Raw genomic sequence first — 19,556 nt, forward strand, 5'->3', positions numbered from 1 at the left:
TCTTATTTACATAACACCAAACTTTTAAATATTGTCAAGAATTCATGATGTTAACAACAAATCAAGTTCCTTTCATAGCCCAGGTGTAGGTAATACCATACGGTTGAGCTATGAGAGTGCCAAACATTTGTTGTACCAAGTGTTATACAACACAAATCTAGATTAACCATTTAACAAGCAAGGTGTTAAGAATTAGTAAGATAAAAAGATAAGACATGTTAATATTAAACATTAAGATCCATGTTAAGTTTACACCATACTTATTCTTACACCACTAGTGTAACCTTTTCACCTTGACATAATAAACTTAGCTAAACATAATGAAGAAGAGAAACATAAATAAACAAAACAAGAACATAAAGAAAATACAAGTTAATTAAGTAAAGGAAAGGAAATGAAAAGCATAAACATGATATTAATGAAAGCAAAACTTAAAAATTACAAAAAATATATAAAGAGAGAAATAAAGAGCACGAACAACCAAGCTCCCAAATGCATGGCAAATGCCTCCTTTTATAGGCCAAAATTCAGAATTATTGATTTGATGACTAATTGTTGAGTGGGTGGCCAACTTTTGACTTGGTGAAAATCCTTATCTTTTTGTCTGAATAAAAAAAAAATGCTACCATCCGAACTGGGTCCTCTGAAAAACATAAAAGTTGTAGGAAATTGACTCAGATTTCCAGGAAAAAAAAATAGAGGTCATTTGGACTTCTAGAACTCCAGATATGGGCCAAACACTGAATAGTGTTCGGGCTGCAGGATAGATTCGGACTTCTCCATTGTTGCTATAATTTGGACTTGAAAACGGACTTCTTAGATCTTGATGAAACATGAAAGTTGTAGGCCTATGTCTTACTGAATCTGTGTAAAACGTTGAGGTCATTTGGACATCTAGAACTCGAGATATGACCCAATTATCGAATAGTATTCCAATTTGGACTGCACCAACATCTCTTTTCTAAGTTTCATCCTCTCTTTATCTTCACAAATTTCAATAGTTGAATTCATCAATCAATCCTTTGATTTATGTGATAGGCCTGCATTTAAGATGAACATTTACCATATATTAGGGCATTTTATAGTATTAGACTTGTTATTATAAAACATGCTTTAGTTAGTGAATTATTGATACTTTAAGTGCAAAATGATGATATAAAACCTTGATAAATATGCACTTTTAAGTACTAATCATCCATATGAGTAGAATTTGAAAACATTATTGATGACATTAAGCCAATCTTATCAATGTCTATCAAAATATCATCACGCTTCTTTGTAGCTTCATCATCACAATAATCATCAATCTCATTGAAATTTATCAAATTTAAAATTCAAACATAATTAACATTTAAGTATTACATGTATAACACTTCATTTAAAACCAATCAATATTGATGATGTTCTAAAAATCCAATATACTTAGAAATGATGTTTTTAAGTGTTTGGATAATGGGTAATCACATATTCATTGCAATTTTCCCTTCTCCAGAGTTCATGAAGTTGATGGTTGGTGATAGAAGACTTGACATCTGCAAAAAAATCCATTTTAATAGGATTTAAAGACCCTCCAATGATAGAGTTAATGACTTTTAATAAGAGATTGCAATAAATAAGAGAATAAGCTTTAAATTTTAAGAACAAAAGTGTTTGTTCTTAATTGTGTACGATAAATGCTCTAAAATAAAAGTATAAATACTTTAGAGAATAGGAAAAATGTGAACTATTTACCTGGACAATTCAAATGGTATATACAACATCTAAACTTTGTCATATTGCTTAAATGGTTGAAATAACTTCTCCACTTAGTAGTATTAATAAGGGATAAATATCTTTTACATAATATTAATATTGATAGAAATATGGTAGAACCTTAAAAGACTATTTATGCACTTATAGCTATAAAGAGATGATCATTATTGACTTTTAATATTTAATATTAAAATACATAGGAATAAACAAACAAATCATCGTGACTCATATAGAGCCTAAAAAGATTATCAACTTCATATGTATTTGATTCCAAACCCAATGGTGATGGGTCTAAAACCTTGTCAGACCTATATGCACCTAGGATCTATGCATAGCCAAATCCAAGGTAATTAGGTCTGACAACTTCCCAAATTCATATACATTTGAGCTCAGCGCATAATTGAACCCAAGAAGATAGGGTTTAACATCTCGTTAGTCTCACTTATACATGGACTTAGTGCATAGTTAAACTTAGGGATGTTGGACCTGGAAGTAAGTTAGGCCTATGCAATATAGGTTTATTGTTTTTGTTAAGCATAGATACATTAGGATATTATCATGCCTTTGGCCTTTTTAATCATAGGCTTTTGAGAAAACATATAAAAAATACATTAACTCATCAGTATCCCCTCATGTCTTTGTGTATTAATTACACCAAGATTTTGAAAGGTTATTGACTTTAAAGAAATACTTTTCACCTTCCCTGTGAGATTTGTTTGTCTTCTATAAAACTATCGGGATTCTTCATAGTCAGGTGGATAGTCCTTATTGATTAACAAAAGACATTTTACCTTAAAAGATTTGTTTGTCCCATGCAAAACTAATGGGATTCTTTGCGGCCAAGTGACCTATTTTCATGAAAAGAGATGTCATTTGGGGAATAAAATGGCAGGCCGCATTCAATATAGTAATTGAGTAAATTTCTAGAGACTTGAGATGATATGAAAGGTTATTTATCCAATGATAAAGGTGAAAAGTTGTTTCCCTTATAACCTTAGTCGTTCTTGCTTTTATTTTTTATTTTTTTCTTTCACTATTTGTAATCTCTGTAAAAAAGTAGTTTTGTTAAAGACTCTTCGAGCCAGTTTTGCTCTATTTTGAAAAGAAACCATCATCTTAGGTATCTCTCACCAAAAATTTATTTCTATTTTTTTAATAGAAAAATGGACCAAAAAAGAGTTAAATCTAACCTTAGGAACAATGATATTGCTACCTTCGATGAGGAGTTCAAGTTTCAACCTAAAATTAAAGGAAGTGATAGGGGACAAAAATCTATCAAATTAGACCCTAAAACTAGAAAGGGTAGAGCATTAATGTCCATACCTGTTAGAGAAGTTCTTTCTCTACTATTGCTAGGAAACCTTGGGAGGAGGGACTGCCTCAGGCCCTTAAAGATGATGCCCCTAGCATTTTGAGTGTACATTAGATGGCATTCATTAATGGTCAATAACTAGGAGAGTATATAACTTATTTACCTACTAAAGTTGAGCACATTAGCCACAGACCTTGGGTTCTGCCTAAGGTCTATTTGAAATTATAGCTGACACGACCAAAAAATTAATGTCTTCTCCCAAGTGTAGGAGTGTCGAAGTAATAAATAACCCGGCAAGACCGTGGTCGAACCACAAGGAGTTTAATTATATAAATTATAAATAACAATAATAATAACAACAATAAGTTAAAGAGGACTTTGAGATGTAAGATTAATATGAGGATTAAAGAATGATAAAATAATTGTCAAGGTTAAAGGATCCACTAATAGTATTAGAAATAAGTATAGTATAAACTCTTTTTATTAATCAATTGAAAACCACACACAAAGGAGGTTCCAATCGGATGATTTATCCTTAATAGTTCATTATAAATTTTTAACATGATCATATTAATTATCTTATTTTAGTAACACCATACTTTTAAATATTGTCAAAAATTCATGATACTAACTTATGTTAATAATAAATCAAGTTCCTTTCATAGCACATGTGTAGGTTATACCATATGATTGACTATGAAAGTGCCAAGCATTTGTTGTCCAACACAAATCTAGACTAACCATTTAATAAGCAAGGTATTAAGAATTAGTAAGATAAAAATATAAGACATGTTAATAGCAAACTTTCTTGGATACAAACATTGAAGTCCATGTTGAGTTTATATTATACATATTCTAACACCATTAGTGAAACCTTTTCACCTTGACATAATAAACTTAGCTAAACATAATGAAGAATAGAAACATAAATAAACAACATAAGAACATAAGTATAGTAAAGGAAATGAAAAGCATAAACAAGAGATTAAGGAAAATATAACATGAAATAAAACTTAAACATTACAAAAATATTAAAAAAAAAATAAAGAGCATGATCTTGATCTGAACAACCAAGATGCCTAAATGCATGGCAAATGCCTCCTTTTATAAGCCAACATTTGAAACTATTGATTTGATGACTAGTTGTTGAGTGGGTGACCAACTCTTGACTTTGTGAAAATCCTTATCTTCTTATCTGAACAAAACATCATTACTAACATCAGAATTGAAACCAACTGTACACATGAAACTTTTAGAAAATTGTCTTATCTTTCCATGAAAAAAAATTGAGGTCATTTAGACTTCTATAACTCTAGATATGGGTTAAACACTGAATAGTGTCTAAGCTGTAGGACAGATTCGAACTTTTCCATTGTTGCTATAATTTGGACTTGAAAACGACCTTTTTAAATCTTGGACTCCACATGAAAGTTGTAGGTCTATGTCTTACCTTTCCATCCATACAAAGCAGACCTAAATCTAAGATCTACAACCCCAGATATGACTCAATTACCAAACAATATTCCAGTTTGGACTCCACTAACATCTCTTTTCCAAGTTTGGCCTTCTCTTTATCCTTTCAATTTCAGTGTTTAAACTCATCAATCAATCCTTTCATTTATGTGATAGGCCTGCATTTAATATGAACATTTACCATAAATTAAAGGTATCTTATATTATTAGATGTGTTATTATAAAACATGCTTTAGTTAAAGAGTTATTGATACTTCAAGTGCAAAATGATGATATAAAACCTTGATAAAAATACACTTTTAAGTACTAATCAATAGCCTCCATTTACATGTATGAGTTAGGGTACACCTTCCCTATTCACGAGTTTGTAAGGGAAGTATTAAGGTATTATAGGTTAGGTCTAGGTCAGCTATATCCTAATAGATGGATGATCTTGGGCGCATTTGATAAACTTCTTAGGCTTGTTGGAATCAAACCTATTGTTAGCATTTTTTGGACCTATTACCATTTGGTTGTTGAGATCAATGGTGACAATGATATATGTTGGTTATTTACCTATTACCATAAAAGGGACTTTATAGGGAAAGCCTGCGCATGTCAAGAAATAGAGGATGAGATGGTTGATACTAAGGTATAATGGGCTAGTCATCCCTAGATGAGATGCAATAAGTTTGGGGTTTTTTCTATTATTGGAGGGTACCTTCCCATAAAGTGAACAATAAGCCTCGTCTAATCTTAAATGAGAAAAGAATGTGTGTTCTATTGGTATTGGCTTTAACCGAGTATGGCATCATTAAAATAGCCGAAGAGCATTAACAAGTCATGCTACAAAGTATGCAACCTTTTTATCCTTTATTTTTTATACATCTAAATTCATATCTGACTTTATTTTTGTGTAGGGTTAATAACAAAAGAAGAAAAAGAATAAAAGACTTCAACTAGGTCCTCATCTCTTGATGTTAGTGGAACTGTTACTGAAAAAAAAAAAGTATGACACCATCAACATGGACGAGCTTATCATTCATGAGGACTTTTTTCTTGAGGAAACAATGGTGAGAGCCAAGACTCCCTCACAAATAAAAGCTAGTGGCAGCCATACTCCTCTAGCCAGGGGTCAAACATATTTAACCCTCATTGAAATAATTATGAGTGTTGTTGTTGCTTCAAAAAGAAAGAGGGTTTCCACCTCTGTGGAGACTAATGTTCTAGCCTCATTTGTTAAGGCTTTATTGGTGATGATGATCTTTTTATCTTTACCTCTAACTTTGGTTGTAAAGGCTATAACTATTAAGACCTTTGCCCAGGGTATTCATGTAGAAGTTGAATGAAGATTTAATGATGCTTTTGTTGGACTCATCCTTAATCGAACCCCTTCCCCCCCTACCTTAACTAAGGAGGAAAGGCAGACCATGAAAACTATTTTTAGTGGGAGGTTTGGCCTTGGGGAGGCTAGCCTTGAGGTGGTGAGGCAATTAGAGAGGGTTCTCATAATTCCTTTAGATATCTTTATTAATGCATGATAAGAGTTACAATCACCATTTGGCCTTAACTAGATAAATGGTCTTTAACGTAAACACCTTTTTTGTTTGACCATAATTTATTTTAGTTTATTAGTATTGTTTCTAACCATATTGTCTTTTGCAAAATTTTATGATGTGCACACCTATTTCAAGAGGTGTTGGGTGACTAAGAGGAAACATGTGAGGGATGCCATCATCAAATATAGGGCAGATCGGATTGCCTTTCAACGACTTAGAGAGGAGAAAGCTGTTGTGGAGGCTGAACTGAGGGACCTCAAGGTGGTTTATGCGTCTTTAAAGAATAACATGCTAGGTGTTGTCCTTCAACTGGCAACACTAAAAGGCAACTTCAAGTGACCCAACATGAAATGAATGCCCTAAAATAGGGGATCTTTGAGGTAAATGCCATTTAAAATGATTTGAGGGTTGAGCTCTTTATTACTAGAGAAAAAGTCCAGGGCTATTAGGTGTAGTTAAAGCCTCTAAGGAACTCTCTTATGGAGTTCCAGGATTTGTTTGAAGGGTGTGAACTTTTTTTGAGATGGTTGGGAACAAGATCTTCCTTGCCATGTCTAACTTGTACTTATTTAATCAATTAAGAATAATACAAGTGGTCTTTAATGATGTCTTTCATCCAGTTCTAGTGTCTAATTTTACAATTGTGTTTCCTTTTAGGGTTGCAATTGCCTAACATATGGAATATCTAGCTGAGAAGCCTAGCTTAAATGTCTAAGCCTTAGCCTCTCGCCTCCTTTTAATCATGATCCATGATATGTGTGGCAAAGTAACACTCCTTAATTGTGGATGCCATAATCTTCACATGGTTAGGAAGGAAATCAAATGACATTTCAGGATGGGGCTTCAAAGTGTCAATTGAAATAAAGAAACATGATATTCATTTTTTATCATGCTTTGTATAAAGAACCTAAAGATAGTTTTAATTCTTTGGTTGTGTAGCTTCATGAAAATGAATTAATAAGTGAACTTGTTGCACTCCTTGGAAATAAGCCTAGATTTCCTCATAGTCTCTATTGATGAAAACATTAAAACTTCATAAATGACATCGGTGTATAGGTCCTGATCTGAGTTCATGGTAAAACAGAGGTTTTTTGTTACTAGATTGAAGAAAACCGCAATGATGCTTTTGGATTGGAAGTCAAGCAAATCCTCTTTAACACTGTCAAATGTTGGCAACTTTTAGCTCTTTAAGGGAAAACCAGATTCGTGGGACCTATATTTCAACTTGTCCTTCAAGAGGTGCCTCATGGTTGTTACTTTGGTATGATGAGTAAGAATTTTGATTGTTGCCCAAATTCTACAACGAAAATTCCATAAGTGACAACCATTATGTTACTCATTAGCCTTGAACTCAAGATGTTACATAAAAGGCTTGCCTTGATGCAAATCATATGTAAGGAGCATGCACCTTAAATGTAGGTTCTAATCTTTTTACGTAAAACATGGTAAGTTTACTATTTGGTCTCTAAAAATGGAATATTGTTGTCCCAGTTATCACCCTTATAAAGGTAGTATATGGGCTCAGTAGGTAATGAGATGACATGTATATCAATTATTTCTAATCTACGCATTCGGCAAAGATTCAAATGGTTTCACAAACTTAAACCTTGACTGAAAGTCAAAAGGTAAGTTGTTACTCCCCTACCTAACTTAAGTTTCCATGTATGTGCATTTTGAAACGATCTATCACAAATAAATTAGTGATGCATAAAGACATTCATCCATATCCAATATACATATATGAGTAGGATAAAACATGTTAAGCTATACATAAAATAAAAATAAAAAAACAAGCCAAATACGAAAATACATCAAATCACATAAACTACAAAAACCTTACAAAGCGTAGTCCAATATTGTAAACAAAAACTCCCCAGTAGAGTAGTCATTTTGTCACACATGAGCGCACGATGTTGAGGGTCAAAGAGTCGCCACCAAGTTGTTTGGTTCAGGGTTGCTAGGAAACCCGTGTTTACTGGTCTTTATTAAAATTCCAAAAGTGAAGGGTTGGTTAAGGCTATGAAGGATATTAGCATCCTTAGCGTATCCTACCTGAGGTAACCCTGCATTGTGTAGTCTAGATATAATTCAAAGGTTTTGATGGGTTATTAACCGATGGTCTGTCTATGGCTTAAAAAAAATTTACTCTTAAGAATAAATCAAGCATTTCGAATTTATCATATGCTTGTATGCCCAAATAAATTCTTATGAAAAGGATCTATGTAGGTGCGCTAAAATGGTTCACCCACCCATCCTAGAAGACTAAAGAGTTTTTCATAACTCGTATATTATGGGGGGGGAAACACCCTTAATTAAAATTGATCAATATTCAGAATAATTATGAGAATTTTCCGGTCAATTCCTGTTATTTAAATACCAATCTACTTGCATGTCCAACATTTATACTAGAGTATTGACCATTAATTCTCACGAATTAAACATTTCAGGGGCCATTTAAATATTGGTCAAATACTTAAGGAATTTTACAAATTTGTTGTAACTTTTAAAATAAAAGCAAAAGAAAAAACAATACACGTATTTTTTAAAACAATGCTAAAAAATATCATTATTTTTTATATATAAAAATGCAATTTTTATAAGGATTGGGTTGTATATAACAAACAAAAAATCATTTTTTATTTACTATTTTTGTTATTTTGTTATTTATATTTTTTATAAGGCCATGTTTGGTAAAGACCTATTTTTTCTTTAGAAAAACTTCCACAAACAGGTCTGGGGTGTGTTTGCCAAACACCTTTTTAAGCCAGAAATCATTTTATAAAAAAAGTAGCAAACCAAACAAAGCCTTAAATATTTGATCTTATTTTGACCCAACTAGATTGACCTGAAAACAAACCAAAAACAAAAAGCCAAAACAGATTAAACATAAGAAAAACATAAAAAATCAAAATTTCTTGGATAAAACGGATAAAACACAAAATAAATGAAGAACACAAAGAACATTCAAGCTTAAACCTAACAACATGAAACCTAAATCAAACCAGATTTCAAGAAAACAAGGACATGATTTTATTATTGTGCATGTATAGATCAAGAATCAAACGTAAAAACCATTGATTATTATTGAAAAGCCACGTTTTGATCAAAATATATTTTCGGACAGTCAAAACAAACCTAGATTATTTGCTAATCAAGTTGTGTAAAAATTTTTATGCAAATAAATGGATAAAAAATGGTCCAAATCATAGAGTTAAGGTAATGTTCATAGAGTTAAGGTAATGTTCATTCTAAGAACACAAAGAACACTATCTTAGAAACCTAGAACATGTCCAGAATAAAGCTAGCCATTGTCAAACCTAGGATGGTTATTTTAGGCATCTGAAACATGCTTTTTTTAATTCCAACAAACCACATTATCAATACCAAGCATAGTTGAAAAAAAAATAAACCAACAAAACCAACAAATCATCATAAATATGAATTAAGTTTCATTTTCCAAAATTGCTAAATCAAAACATGCATGCTTAGTCAATCTAAGATTCAGAATTAACATTTTGACATTCCACGGGCTAAACCAAAACTCAGGAGCTTGAAACCATGCATTAACCAGATAGAAAAACATCAACACCTTACTAACACACTTGACATATTTCAAATCAAACTAAAATGCAATCTTAACATACCAGGGTACCAGTATTCATGTCAATATATTTAAAAACATTACATCAAAAAATAAACATAGGGTCTAACAGGCCTCGTGGATTTAACCTTCAAAGTTTGTAAGAGTATACCTTTCAAATTTGAAATCTTCAATAAAGGTAGATTTTTTATGCTGCTGGTTTTTTCCTCATTGTCTTTAAACTAGCAAAACCAAACCCCTAAACCTTTTTTGAACTCTTGAACTCAGTATTGAATCTCTTAGACCTTAACCAAATTTCTTCCTTATTTTTCTCTCCTTTTTGGGTACAATTCCCTCTCTTTTTATAGGTTGATTAAAAGCTTCTAGATGAGTTTGTTAGGGTTCTAATAAACCAAATCTAGGTTGATTTTATCACGAGATAGATGGTTTTGGATCTAGGTGGTTTTGATTAAACTTAGAGGCTAAGGTGAGATGTTTCAACCCTTTGATCTTGAAAAAAGTGTTCTCAAACTTTGATAAGAACCCTCTGGAAATTTTTAAGTGTGAACACACGAAAAAAGTTGGGTGGTTTTGTGCAAATGGCTGTCTTAGTTAAAGCTGACTGGGTTGGCCACTTTCATGGCTTCAATGGAGCAACTTTGACATCAATGTTGCCTAAGACCACTTGAACTTGGTAGAGGGGTTGCATACCTTTATATTGAATCCATTCCTACTCAATTTAAAGGTATATGGTTCCACATTCATTCATTCAAAGATGTCAATCTAATCAATATAAAGTTTGAAAATGTAATGATGTTTGATCGTGGACAAGATGTTGTTGAGATTATTGGAGAAAATATGACGTAAATGTTTAATTTCATTGAAATAAGGTTGTAGAAGGGGTGTTTTTCAGTTGAATAGTGGTGGTTACAACCTTAAAGATGGTTAGAAACGCCACATGCATTTGCTTAAAGGTGTCTACTCGATCAACCAAAACTGTCAAGAGAAGAAGATACATAGTAGCCAAACGACGCGTCTTCTAGGCTACACCCTATAAATTAAGGTTTTTAATTTGAGACTTAACAAATTTTATTTTAATCCTTACTCTTCAAATTTCTTTTAATTTAACCTGCAATAGCCTTTTGAACTCTTAATTTTGTACAATCTCACCCATGCTAAACTCAATTGTTAGCCCCAAAGTTAAGCGCCTTTTATAATCTGGTCCTTGATTTTTTATTTGTTTAATTGAACCCCTAATTGATCATCAAACTTTCATTTTTTTCTTCAATTTGGTTCTTGATTTCATCAATTTCAAGCCCTAAAGTCTCCGGTTTCTCACAAGTTGGTCATTAGTTTTGGATTTCTTCAATTAAATCCTCAATTGCCTATCAAACTTCAATATCTATGCAAAATGAACCCTTGATTGACCAAATTAACCTTTAAAAATTTACAATTAAACCCTCAGATTTTAATTTCTTCCAATTAAAACCTAAATTAACTTCAAGAATTAATTTTCTTGTAATTATGCCCTCAATAATTCAATTAAACCTTGAAAAATTTCAATTGACCCCTTAAACATACAATTAAAAATTTTTCTCCTCAAATTTAATTTTTATTTGCCAATAAGAGCCTTCATTAGTTTGATTAAATGTTGTCAAATTTTTCAATTTTGTATATTTTGAACCCCTCAACAAGTCTTTAAACAATTTCTTTGGCGTTTTGATATATTCTTCTCATATATATATATATATATTATTATATATATATGTTATTTTCCTCCATTTTTTATGTATTTTATTTTTATTTATTTTTGTTTATATAGGGCCCAAAAAAGATAACAACATGCTTCGCGTGATATTAACGATCCTGATTTTATGATCCAAGTTAGTGGTATAAAATGTTTACCCAATTTTCCATTGTTTTTTTTCCTGATCTTTTTTTAAGCTATTTGTTTTTTTTGTTTTTTGTTTTGTTTTTTTTTTTTAATTTTTAACCTTTAACATTATGTTTATTGAAGATAAATCTCTCTCTCTCTCTCTCTCTCTCTCTGTTTTTTTTTTTTTTTTATCTGGTTTGCTTCACGACCCAAGTCATGAATTTTCCATACTAAATTAGATTGACTTGAGGCTTTTACATAATTTTTATTTATATGTCGAACTTTCATCATTATTTTTTTTAATTGTGTTTTTATCCCTTTTTAATTTCATCCTTCAATTTTTTTTTCAATGCAGTGATCTTGGGTCTCATGATCCAGGTCATGGATATTGAAAATGTTAACTCGAGTTGACTTTTTTTTTTTTTTTTTCTTATAACTTGTTTTACACTAATTTTCTTTTTTTCAATTTCAACATTTAACATTGGGTTTTATTAAAATTGATCTTATTTATTTTTTATTTTATTTTCTTTCTATGAGGATAGTCTAACCTCACGACTCAAGTCATGAATTTTTAGGCTAACTTGGATTGGCTTAGGGATTTTGTTTTGTTATTTTTTCAAACTTTATCCTTTACCACTGAGTTATCTTGGAATTTAGCTTCAAGATATTTTTTTTTTTTTTTAGCATTATTTTTCTACAAGTCATCATTATCACCTTTTCTCTTAAAATTTATTACATTTACCATCGTTTTTTTTTTAGCATATAATTAAATTAAACCATCTTATTGGATTAGACCCAATAGGATTTATAACTTGAGTCACACGATTTTTTTATGCTTTAAAAAAAGCTAACAACACTTGATCGTTGTTTTTTAAAGTTCAAAAAATAAAAAAAGGCCCGTGACGAATCCCAAATTACCTATCCAAGTTAAAACGAGTGTTTGGGAGTGAGTTTGAAATAATTTTTTTTATTAAAAATTTTATTTTTTTGTTTCAAATTATTTTTTAAGTGTTTTTAGATTATTTTGATCTGTTGATGTCATAAATAAATTAAAATATTATTTTGATACTTTTCCAAAGCTAAAAATATTTTTAAAAAACAATCATTATTATATTTCTAAACATAAAAAGTACTAAAAAGTTATACCTCATCAATTAAGAAAATGAATGTATCAGAGGAAAAACATAACGTTTAGCTATGGAGACACATCTTCTATAGTGTGTGTGTGTATATATATATATATATGTTATCTGTTTTGCTTACCAACTATGCTAAATTAGGGGCAGGTCTATAACTTGAGATATATTGATGAGAATAACTTGAAAAAAAGTTTATAACATGCTTTCTATATTAGACTTCACAGAAGATAGTTTATTGGTAAGTATTTTGAGAAAAATAATTGTGATTTTAGTTTTTTCTTGAAGAATTTACATCCAAACAATAGTGAAAGAATTATTTGTGATTTTGTATGCAAATTTTAATTTTCAAGAGCATCAAGTGGTATTGATGCGGAGACAGCATTTTTTCTTCCCCTGCGTGGATGGTCATGGTAGCTCTATAATAGTTTTCTTCCCCTTTTGTAAAAGAAATGACACAGCATCTCTGTAAATACTTCACTTCCCACACACTTTTACATTATTGAAATTACCAATTTACCATACTTGTTTTCTTGACATGAATACTAGTATCAAACTAAGGGTAAATTTGATAATATGGTTAAAATTATCTTTTAAAGTATTTTTTATTTAAAAATACATTAGAATAATATATTTTTATTATTAAAACTTAATTTTGATATCGACATAACAAAATGATCTAAAAATACTAAAAAAAATTAATCAAAGTAAAATAAAAAATTAAAATTAGATGAAAAATTAGTTCAACCTCAAAAACGAGTATCAATTAATGTATTACATAGTGAATTTTTACCCTGAATAATTTTTTTTTTTTTTGTTATGGTGCCTGATTTTGGATCTGCACAAGTTTTCTTACTTAAAAACAAGCATGAAAAGAAACAATACAATCATTTGTCTTCAATCATGTGACCAAACTTTTATGTTGTTGCAATCAAGTCCTAAAAACAAGTCAAATTATAAATTAAAGTATATTTTTCTTAATTTGATGGTAATTAATATTTATAAAATTAAATCCCACATTAATCAAAACTAGATTTCCCCTCGAAAGATTCTAAATGTATATCTTTTGTTGATGTAATTGTTTTTTAAAATGATTTTTATTTTAAAAAAATTACTTTTGATACTAACGCATTAAAATGATCTAAATATATTAATTAAAATAAAATATGAAAAAAAAAATTAAAAGTTTTTAAAATACAAAAATAAACAATCATTCAATGGAAGACATTAAATTAAATTAAACGTTGATGCTAAAATTTAGATTAAAAAAGAAAAGAAAGCGGTGGTGGGAAAAAATTAGGACACGAATAGCGTTTCCTCTTGTTTTGTTGACCGCGGCACATGCAGACATGCATGTGACGCCCATATGCGTCTGTAATTTTTTATATTACTAAGCAATTAAATCAATCTTAACATCCAAACTCCTCTGACCTCTCCCTCTCCCTCTCTCCACTTTCCCTATTTCTGTTTAACACGCTCACTCTCAGCTGCTAGCACCACAGCTACTCATCACAAAAACCAAACAAACCCAGCTGCTGGCTATCACCACGGTTACCCCCCTGCCATGCTCAGCTGCTGCTAGCACCACAGCTACTCATCACAACCCCCAACCAACAAACTCAGCAGCTTCTCTCTAATGGCTGGCTATTATTTTGCCAAGCAACTATGAAAAGCACCGGAAAACCACTCTCGACGGCCAAGCTGGACTTATTAGATCTTAAGCCTCGAAGGAAAACCCGAAATCCGAGCCTGATCCGATTGAGGAGACCACCCGAGACGCCTTTGTTGAAATGGAAGATCCAAGAAGATAAACATAAGGATAATAATGATAGGAGTAGGAATGTAGGCGTTGAGGAGGAGGACAGTGGTCGCCATCGCAGTTTCCGTCTGAGAGGTCACGTCTCGGCGAGGAAGCTTGCCGCTGGGTTATGGCGGCTTCAGCTGCCCCATACCGTCCGTGAAGAGAGGTGGAGGGATCAGTTAGGGTTTCAGGTAACGATCTGCTGGGCGCCTTCTTCTTTTTCTTCAGTAGAAAGATCTACAGTCATAAATGTGGTTAATGTGATTAATTATTGAATTTCGAAAATTGGTGTGCTTTAAAGATTCTTGTGGTATAATGATGCTACTATATTAGTATTCGTAATAATAATTATATTTTTTAAGTGAAAAATAATTTGACTAAGGTTTTCTTGTTATCTTTACATTCTTCCCCGTAGCATAGTATCGTAATTTATTTATTAAAGTATGTTTTTGGATGCCTATTTATTACAACTAAAGCCGGTTTAAACATGTTGGTGTGCTTCAAAAAACATTAGCTGTTCAATGCCTTATATAATTTATAGATCTGTTGTGGTTTTGGGCTTATGTAAATCCCAATCTTTCATTTAGATTTTGAATGGCTTACGATTTTGACTTGTTGAGCCTGATATTTATTTCGACCTTGGTGATCAAGGTTAACAAAGCCAGTTTGACGTTGACTTATTAAATTCTTACACCATGAGTTTGTCAATGCTGCTTGTCTGTGCAGCATGGTATGGGCCATCTCGGCATCGCAGGTGTACCTCATCACAACGACAAAGTGTATGTTCCTGATGCAAACAATCTTCTGGAGAACTCTACTGGTGCGAGGAACAGATTCTTGTGCAAGGTACCAAGGCTTCTGAAAGTTTCTTATCTATATTTTCAACTGTTCATGGCCATTAGATACTGACAGTATTGAGTAATGATAATACTTGAAGTTTTAGAAGAGTCTTCTAGTCATTGTTGCTATAACCTAGCCTCTGTTTATAATTATGGACTCTGCGGCTCACTTAGGTAATTTCTTTTCAAAAGATTGACTTCTGAAATTCTCATCATATTCCAAAAGTTGCCTGTTCCATTAAGAATGTGAATATCTTTGTTCCCAGTAGAGCAGGGTGTTAATGCGGTGTTTAGTTTAGCAATTTTCTTCACTTGGAAACAATGTTCCACGTATTTGTATATGAGTAGGAGTACATTCAAACATGCAAGCATTTATATGGACAAGATATGTATTAGTAAAATCTACATAATTTAAAGGATAGGGCACAATTACTCATCAATTAAATTTACATTACAATTAACACGATTGACATAGTCCAGAATTAAAAATTGGATTGTCATCAATAACCTAGTTTTAAAGAGAAAAATAAAAATTTCTTGAGATAGAGGCATTAAAGAAGAATTCCACAATAGCATGTCGAGTTTGTTAAGCTGCAATATTGCTTGGTGCTTGAATTTAATTAAATGATAGGTTGCATGATGTTTTTAACCATGGGAAAATGCATTGTTTCAAATACTGGTCAGTACATTGATGTGGAAATTTATTAGTCATACAGGAGTTTTGTAAAGTAGCTCAGCCTGCTTTTGTATCTAATGTTGAAAAGCTTTGAACTTGTTTTCTAACTTGGGATAAGCTGTCAGCTATGAATAGTTCAGTTTTGAAACCTCGGTAACATAGCGTAGAATTGTATGCCCTCACTTTCACTTCTATTGGTTATCTTTTCATGATGATGGGTCTATATATACCTTTTATGCTTATTTATCCAATTCTGGACGTGCTGTGGCTGTTTAGCCTGGGCCCACGTTTCAGTTTTCCAACTCTGCTATGGAGGGCGCAACTAAGTGGAACCCTGTATGCTTGGAAAGATCAGATGAGCTACAGCAGTCCCGTAGCCAGTTGAAGTGTCTTGATCAACAGGTGAGTGCTGTCTCTGTGGTTTCTGCACTTGAAGCTGAACTAGAGCAGGCTCGAGCACGCATTCAGGAGCTTGAGATTGAGCGTCAATCTTCAAAAAAGAAAGTGGAGCACTTCTTGAAGAAAGTAAGCGAGGAAAGGGCTCAATGGAGGAGCAGAGAGCATGAGAAAGTCCGTGCATCATTTAGTGACATTAAAGCTGACTTGAGCCGTGAAAGGAAAAATCGTCGAAGTTTGGAAATTGTAAATTCCAAGCTGGTTAATGATCTGGCTAATGCAAAAGTATCAGCAAAGCGATATATGCAGGACTATGAAAAGGAAAGGAAGGCGAGAGAATTGATCGAGGAAGTATGCGACGAGCTCGCTAAGGAAATTGGCGAAGACAGGGCTGAAGTTGAAGCATTAAAGAGGGAGTCCTTGAAACTCAGAGAGGAAGTTGATGAGGAAAGGAGGATGTTGCAGATGGCTGAGGTTTGGCGTGAAGAACGTGTTCAAATGAAGCTAGTTGATGCCAAGGTGGCCCTTGAAGAGAAGTATTCCTACATGAACAATCTTGTAGCTGATTTAGAAGTTTTTCTAAGGTCAAGAAGCGCAACCCAAGGTTTAAAGGAAATGAAAGAAGCTGAATCTGTCATACAAGCTGCTGCCTCGGTGCATATTCAGGATATAAAGGAATTCACGTATGAGCCCCCAAACCAAGATGATATCTTTTCTATTTTTGAGGATGTCAACTTTGGTGAAATGAATGATAGAGAAAGTGAACCATGCATTGTTTACAGCCCTGCTAACCACGGAGCAAAAATTTACACTGTGAGCCCTGAAGTTGATGTGGTTAACAAGGACGGCAACCATGGACATTCTGAAGCCTTTGTTCATCAGAATGGTGATATAGAAGAAGATGAGAGTGCGTGGGAAACTGTGAGTCATCTTGAAGATCAGGGCTCAAGTTATTCGCTAGATGGCAGCATCCCATCTGTCAACAAGAATTGCCAGGAAAGTAATGTCTCAGGTAGTGCAACTGAATGGGAAGAAAATGCATGTGATGGAACCCCGATAACTGATATCAGTGAATTGTGCTCTATGCCAAGAAGACAGTTGAAGGCGTCTTCTATCGCTAGGTTTTGGAAATCTTGTCCGAACAATGGGGACAGCTACAAAATAATGTCAGTGGATGGGTTGAATAGTAGGCTTTCAAATGGAAGAAAATCTAATGCTGGAATAACATCTCCAGATAAGGTGTCTGGTGAGAGCGGACTCAGCCCCCCGGATTTGGTGGGGCAGTGGAGTTCGCCTGACTCTGTGAATCCTCACATGACTCGAGGAATGAAGGGCTGCATTGATTGGCCGCGAGGACATAAGAACAGCTTGAAGGCAAAGCTCTTAGAGGCAAGGATGGAGAGTCAGAGAGTCCAGCTGCGCCATGTTCTTAAACAGAAGATTTAGATGCAGGCAATGCAAGCCTTGTTTATGAATATTGCTCATGAAACCAAATGGAAATAAAAAGCACCATTTCTGACTTCGCAAAATGAGAAAATGCATCGGTTTCTTTCATTCATGGACTAAAGGCCCGCCAGGGCAAGTATCAACTAGCGCTTTGCCCCGTGCTTTGCTGCGGGGATGTCTCTGAAATAATAAGAAAGCAATAATCTAACTGCTGCGTGGGCAAGGATATCATGATACTTGTAATAACATATATATTGCTTTATTATTATTATCATTATCATCATTATTTAAGATAGAAATAGTAGGAATATTATTGGATCAACGTCATATCTGGAGGCTAATAAATTCCTTCTTGTAAGCCCTTTCTATTAAGACCTCGGCATATCACATGGAATTGATGCCTCCATAACAGGACAACGTTTTCTTCTCTTGAATTTAAACCCTTGTGCTTACACGTTTTCAATCAGAACTAGTTGTGCAATAAACCAACAAGACTTGATATCATCATAGATTTTGGACCATGCACCAACAACACATTGTTTCTTAGGTTTTTTTTTTTTTTTTGTTACTTTATTCTGTCCTCGAGATATGTTTGGTATGGGATTGAGGGGTGTCAAGAGTTACCTTGTAATTTTTCAACTCATTTACTTGTGTTTAGTACAAGTTCGGGGGAGGAAAGATTTCATGGAGACTAACATTTTACGCAGAAGGAGTCAAAATGTTAACCTCGCGAGGGAACGCTAAGGAAATTTCAAGGATGAGAAAAACTTTGGACTCTATCCCTTCCTCTTCTCCTTTTTTTTTTTTTTTTTTTTTGAATCCTAACATTTTTCTTTTCTTTTACTTTCGTTTTACAATCACAGCTATATATTATTTTTTTTTTAAATTATATTTAATTTAAATTCTGATTTTATCCTTATTGGGATCTCCCATTACCCGTAATTTTTCTAACGCTCAATCTTTTAATTATTTTTATATACCCTTAACATTTTACCCTTAAACTTCGTTCTTTTACCAAAATTTTTGATCTCATACAAGAAACAACCTTAACATTAAGCTCTAGTGCTAACCGTGAAAGAAGCCCCTGTATTACCGTTGGACTTTACTACTACTATAAAACAGTTGCTAAACTTAATTAAACAAACAAAAACATATGCATTTACGCAAGGAAAAAAAACAAAGAAAAGACATATTAGAGATCAGAATGAAGAAAAAATTATGGAAAAAAAATCAAGGACAAAAGGGAAATTAAAAGACAAAAGAAGGGAAGAGAATATGAAAAAAAAATAAGAGAAAAAGAAAAGGAAGGAGATGTCGTTTTTCCAAATAAAAAATAAAAAATAAAAGTTACCCTTAAGATCCCGTAATTTGATCTATTTTTCACTTACTATAATTTGAAAAATTACATTTTACATCCTGAACTATATACATGCACTAACACTTAAAATCTTCATAAAAATATTAACAAAAAATATCTGATTATTTATAAGATTTTTATTATTCTTTATTTTATGACCAAAGAATCTTTATTATTATAACTTTGTCATCAAATTAATAATTATTATTTTGTCATCAAATTAACACTACAATCTTATCTTGAGCTAAAACATTCACAGTTCATTGAACATCTTATTTGCAATTCAAAATATATAAAGCATTATGTGATCTTGCAAAGCATAAAATAGTCATGCAATGTAAACAATCCAACATGTAGCTTTACCAAAGGTTCCA

General features: G+C 32.6%; 1 protein-coding gene across 1 annotated transcript; it reads left to right on the plus strand.

Moving 5' to 3' along the window:
• The first annotated feature begins 14,067 nt into the window (after positions 1–14,067).
• Positions 14,068–18,102, plus strand: LOC118035354 (uncharacterized). Its single transcript, XM_035040892.2, has 3 exons — positions 14,068–14,659; positions 15,195–15,314; positions 16,260–18,102. The coding sequence occupies exons 1-3, from the start codon at positions 14,333–14,335 to the stop codon at positions 17,823–17,825; spliced, it is 2,013 nt and encodes a 670-aa protein (XP_034896783.1). The 5' UTR covers positions 14,068–14,332; the 3' UTR covers positions 17,826–18,102.
• The last annotated feature ends 1,454 nt before the right edge of the window (positions 18,103–19,556 follow it).

The sequence above is a fragment of the Populus alba genome, chromosome 11 (genome assembly GCF_005239225.2).
Source record: "Populus alba chromosome 11, ASM523922v2, whole genome shotgun sequence".
In the NCBI taxonomy this organism is placed as follows: Eukaryota; Viridiplantae; Streptophyta; class Magnoliopsida; order Malpighiales; family Salicaceae; genus Populus; species Populus alba.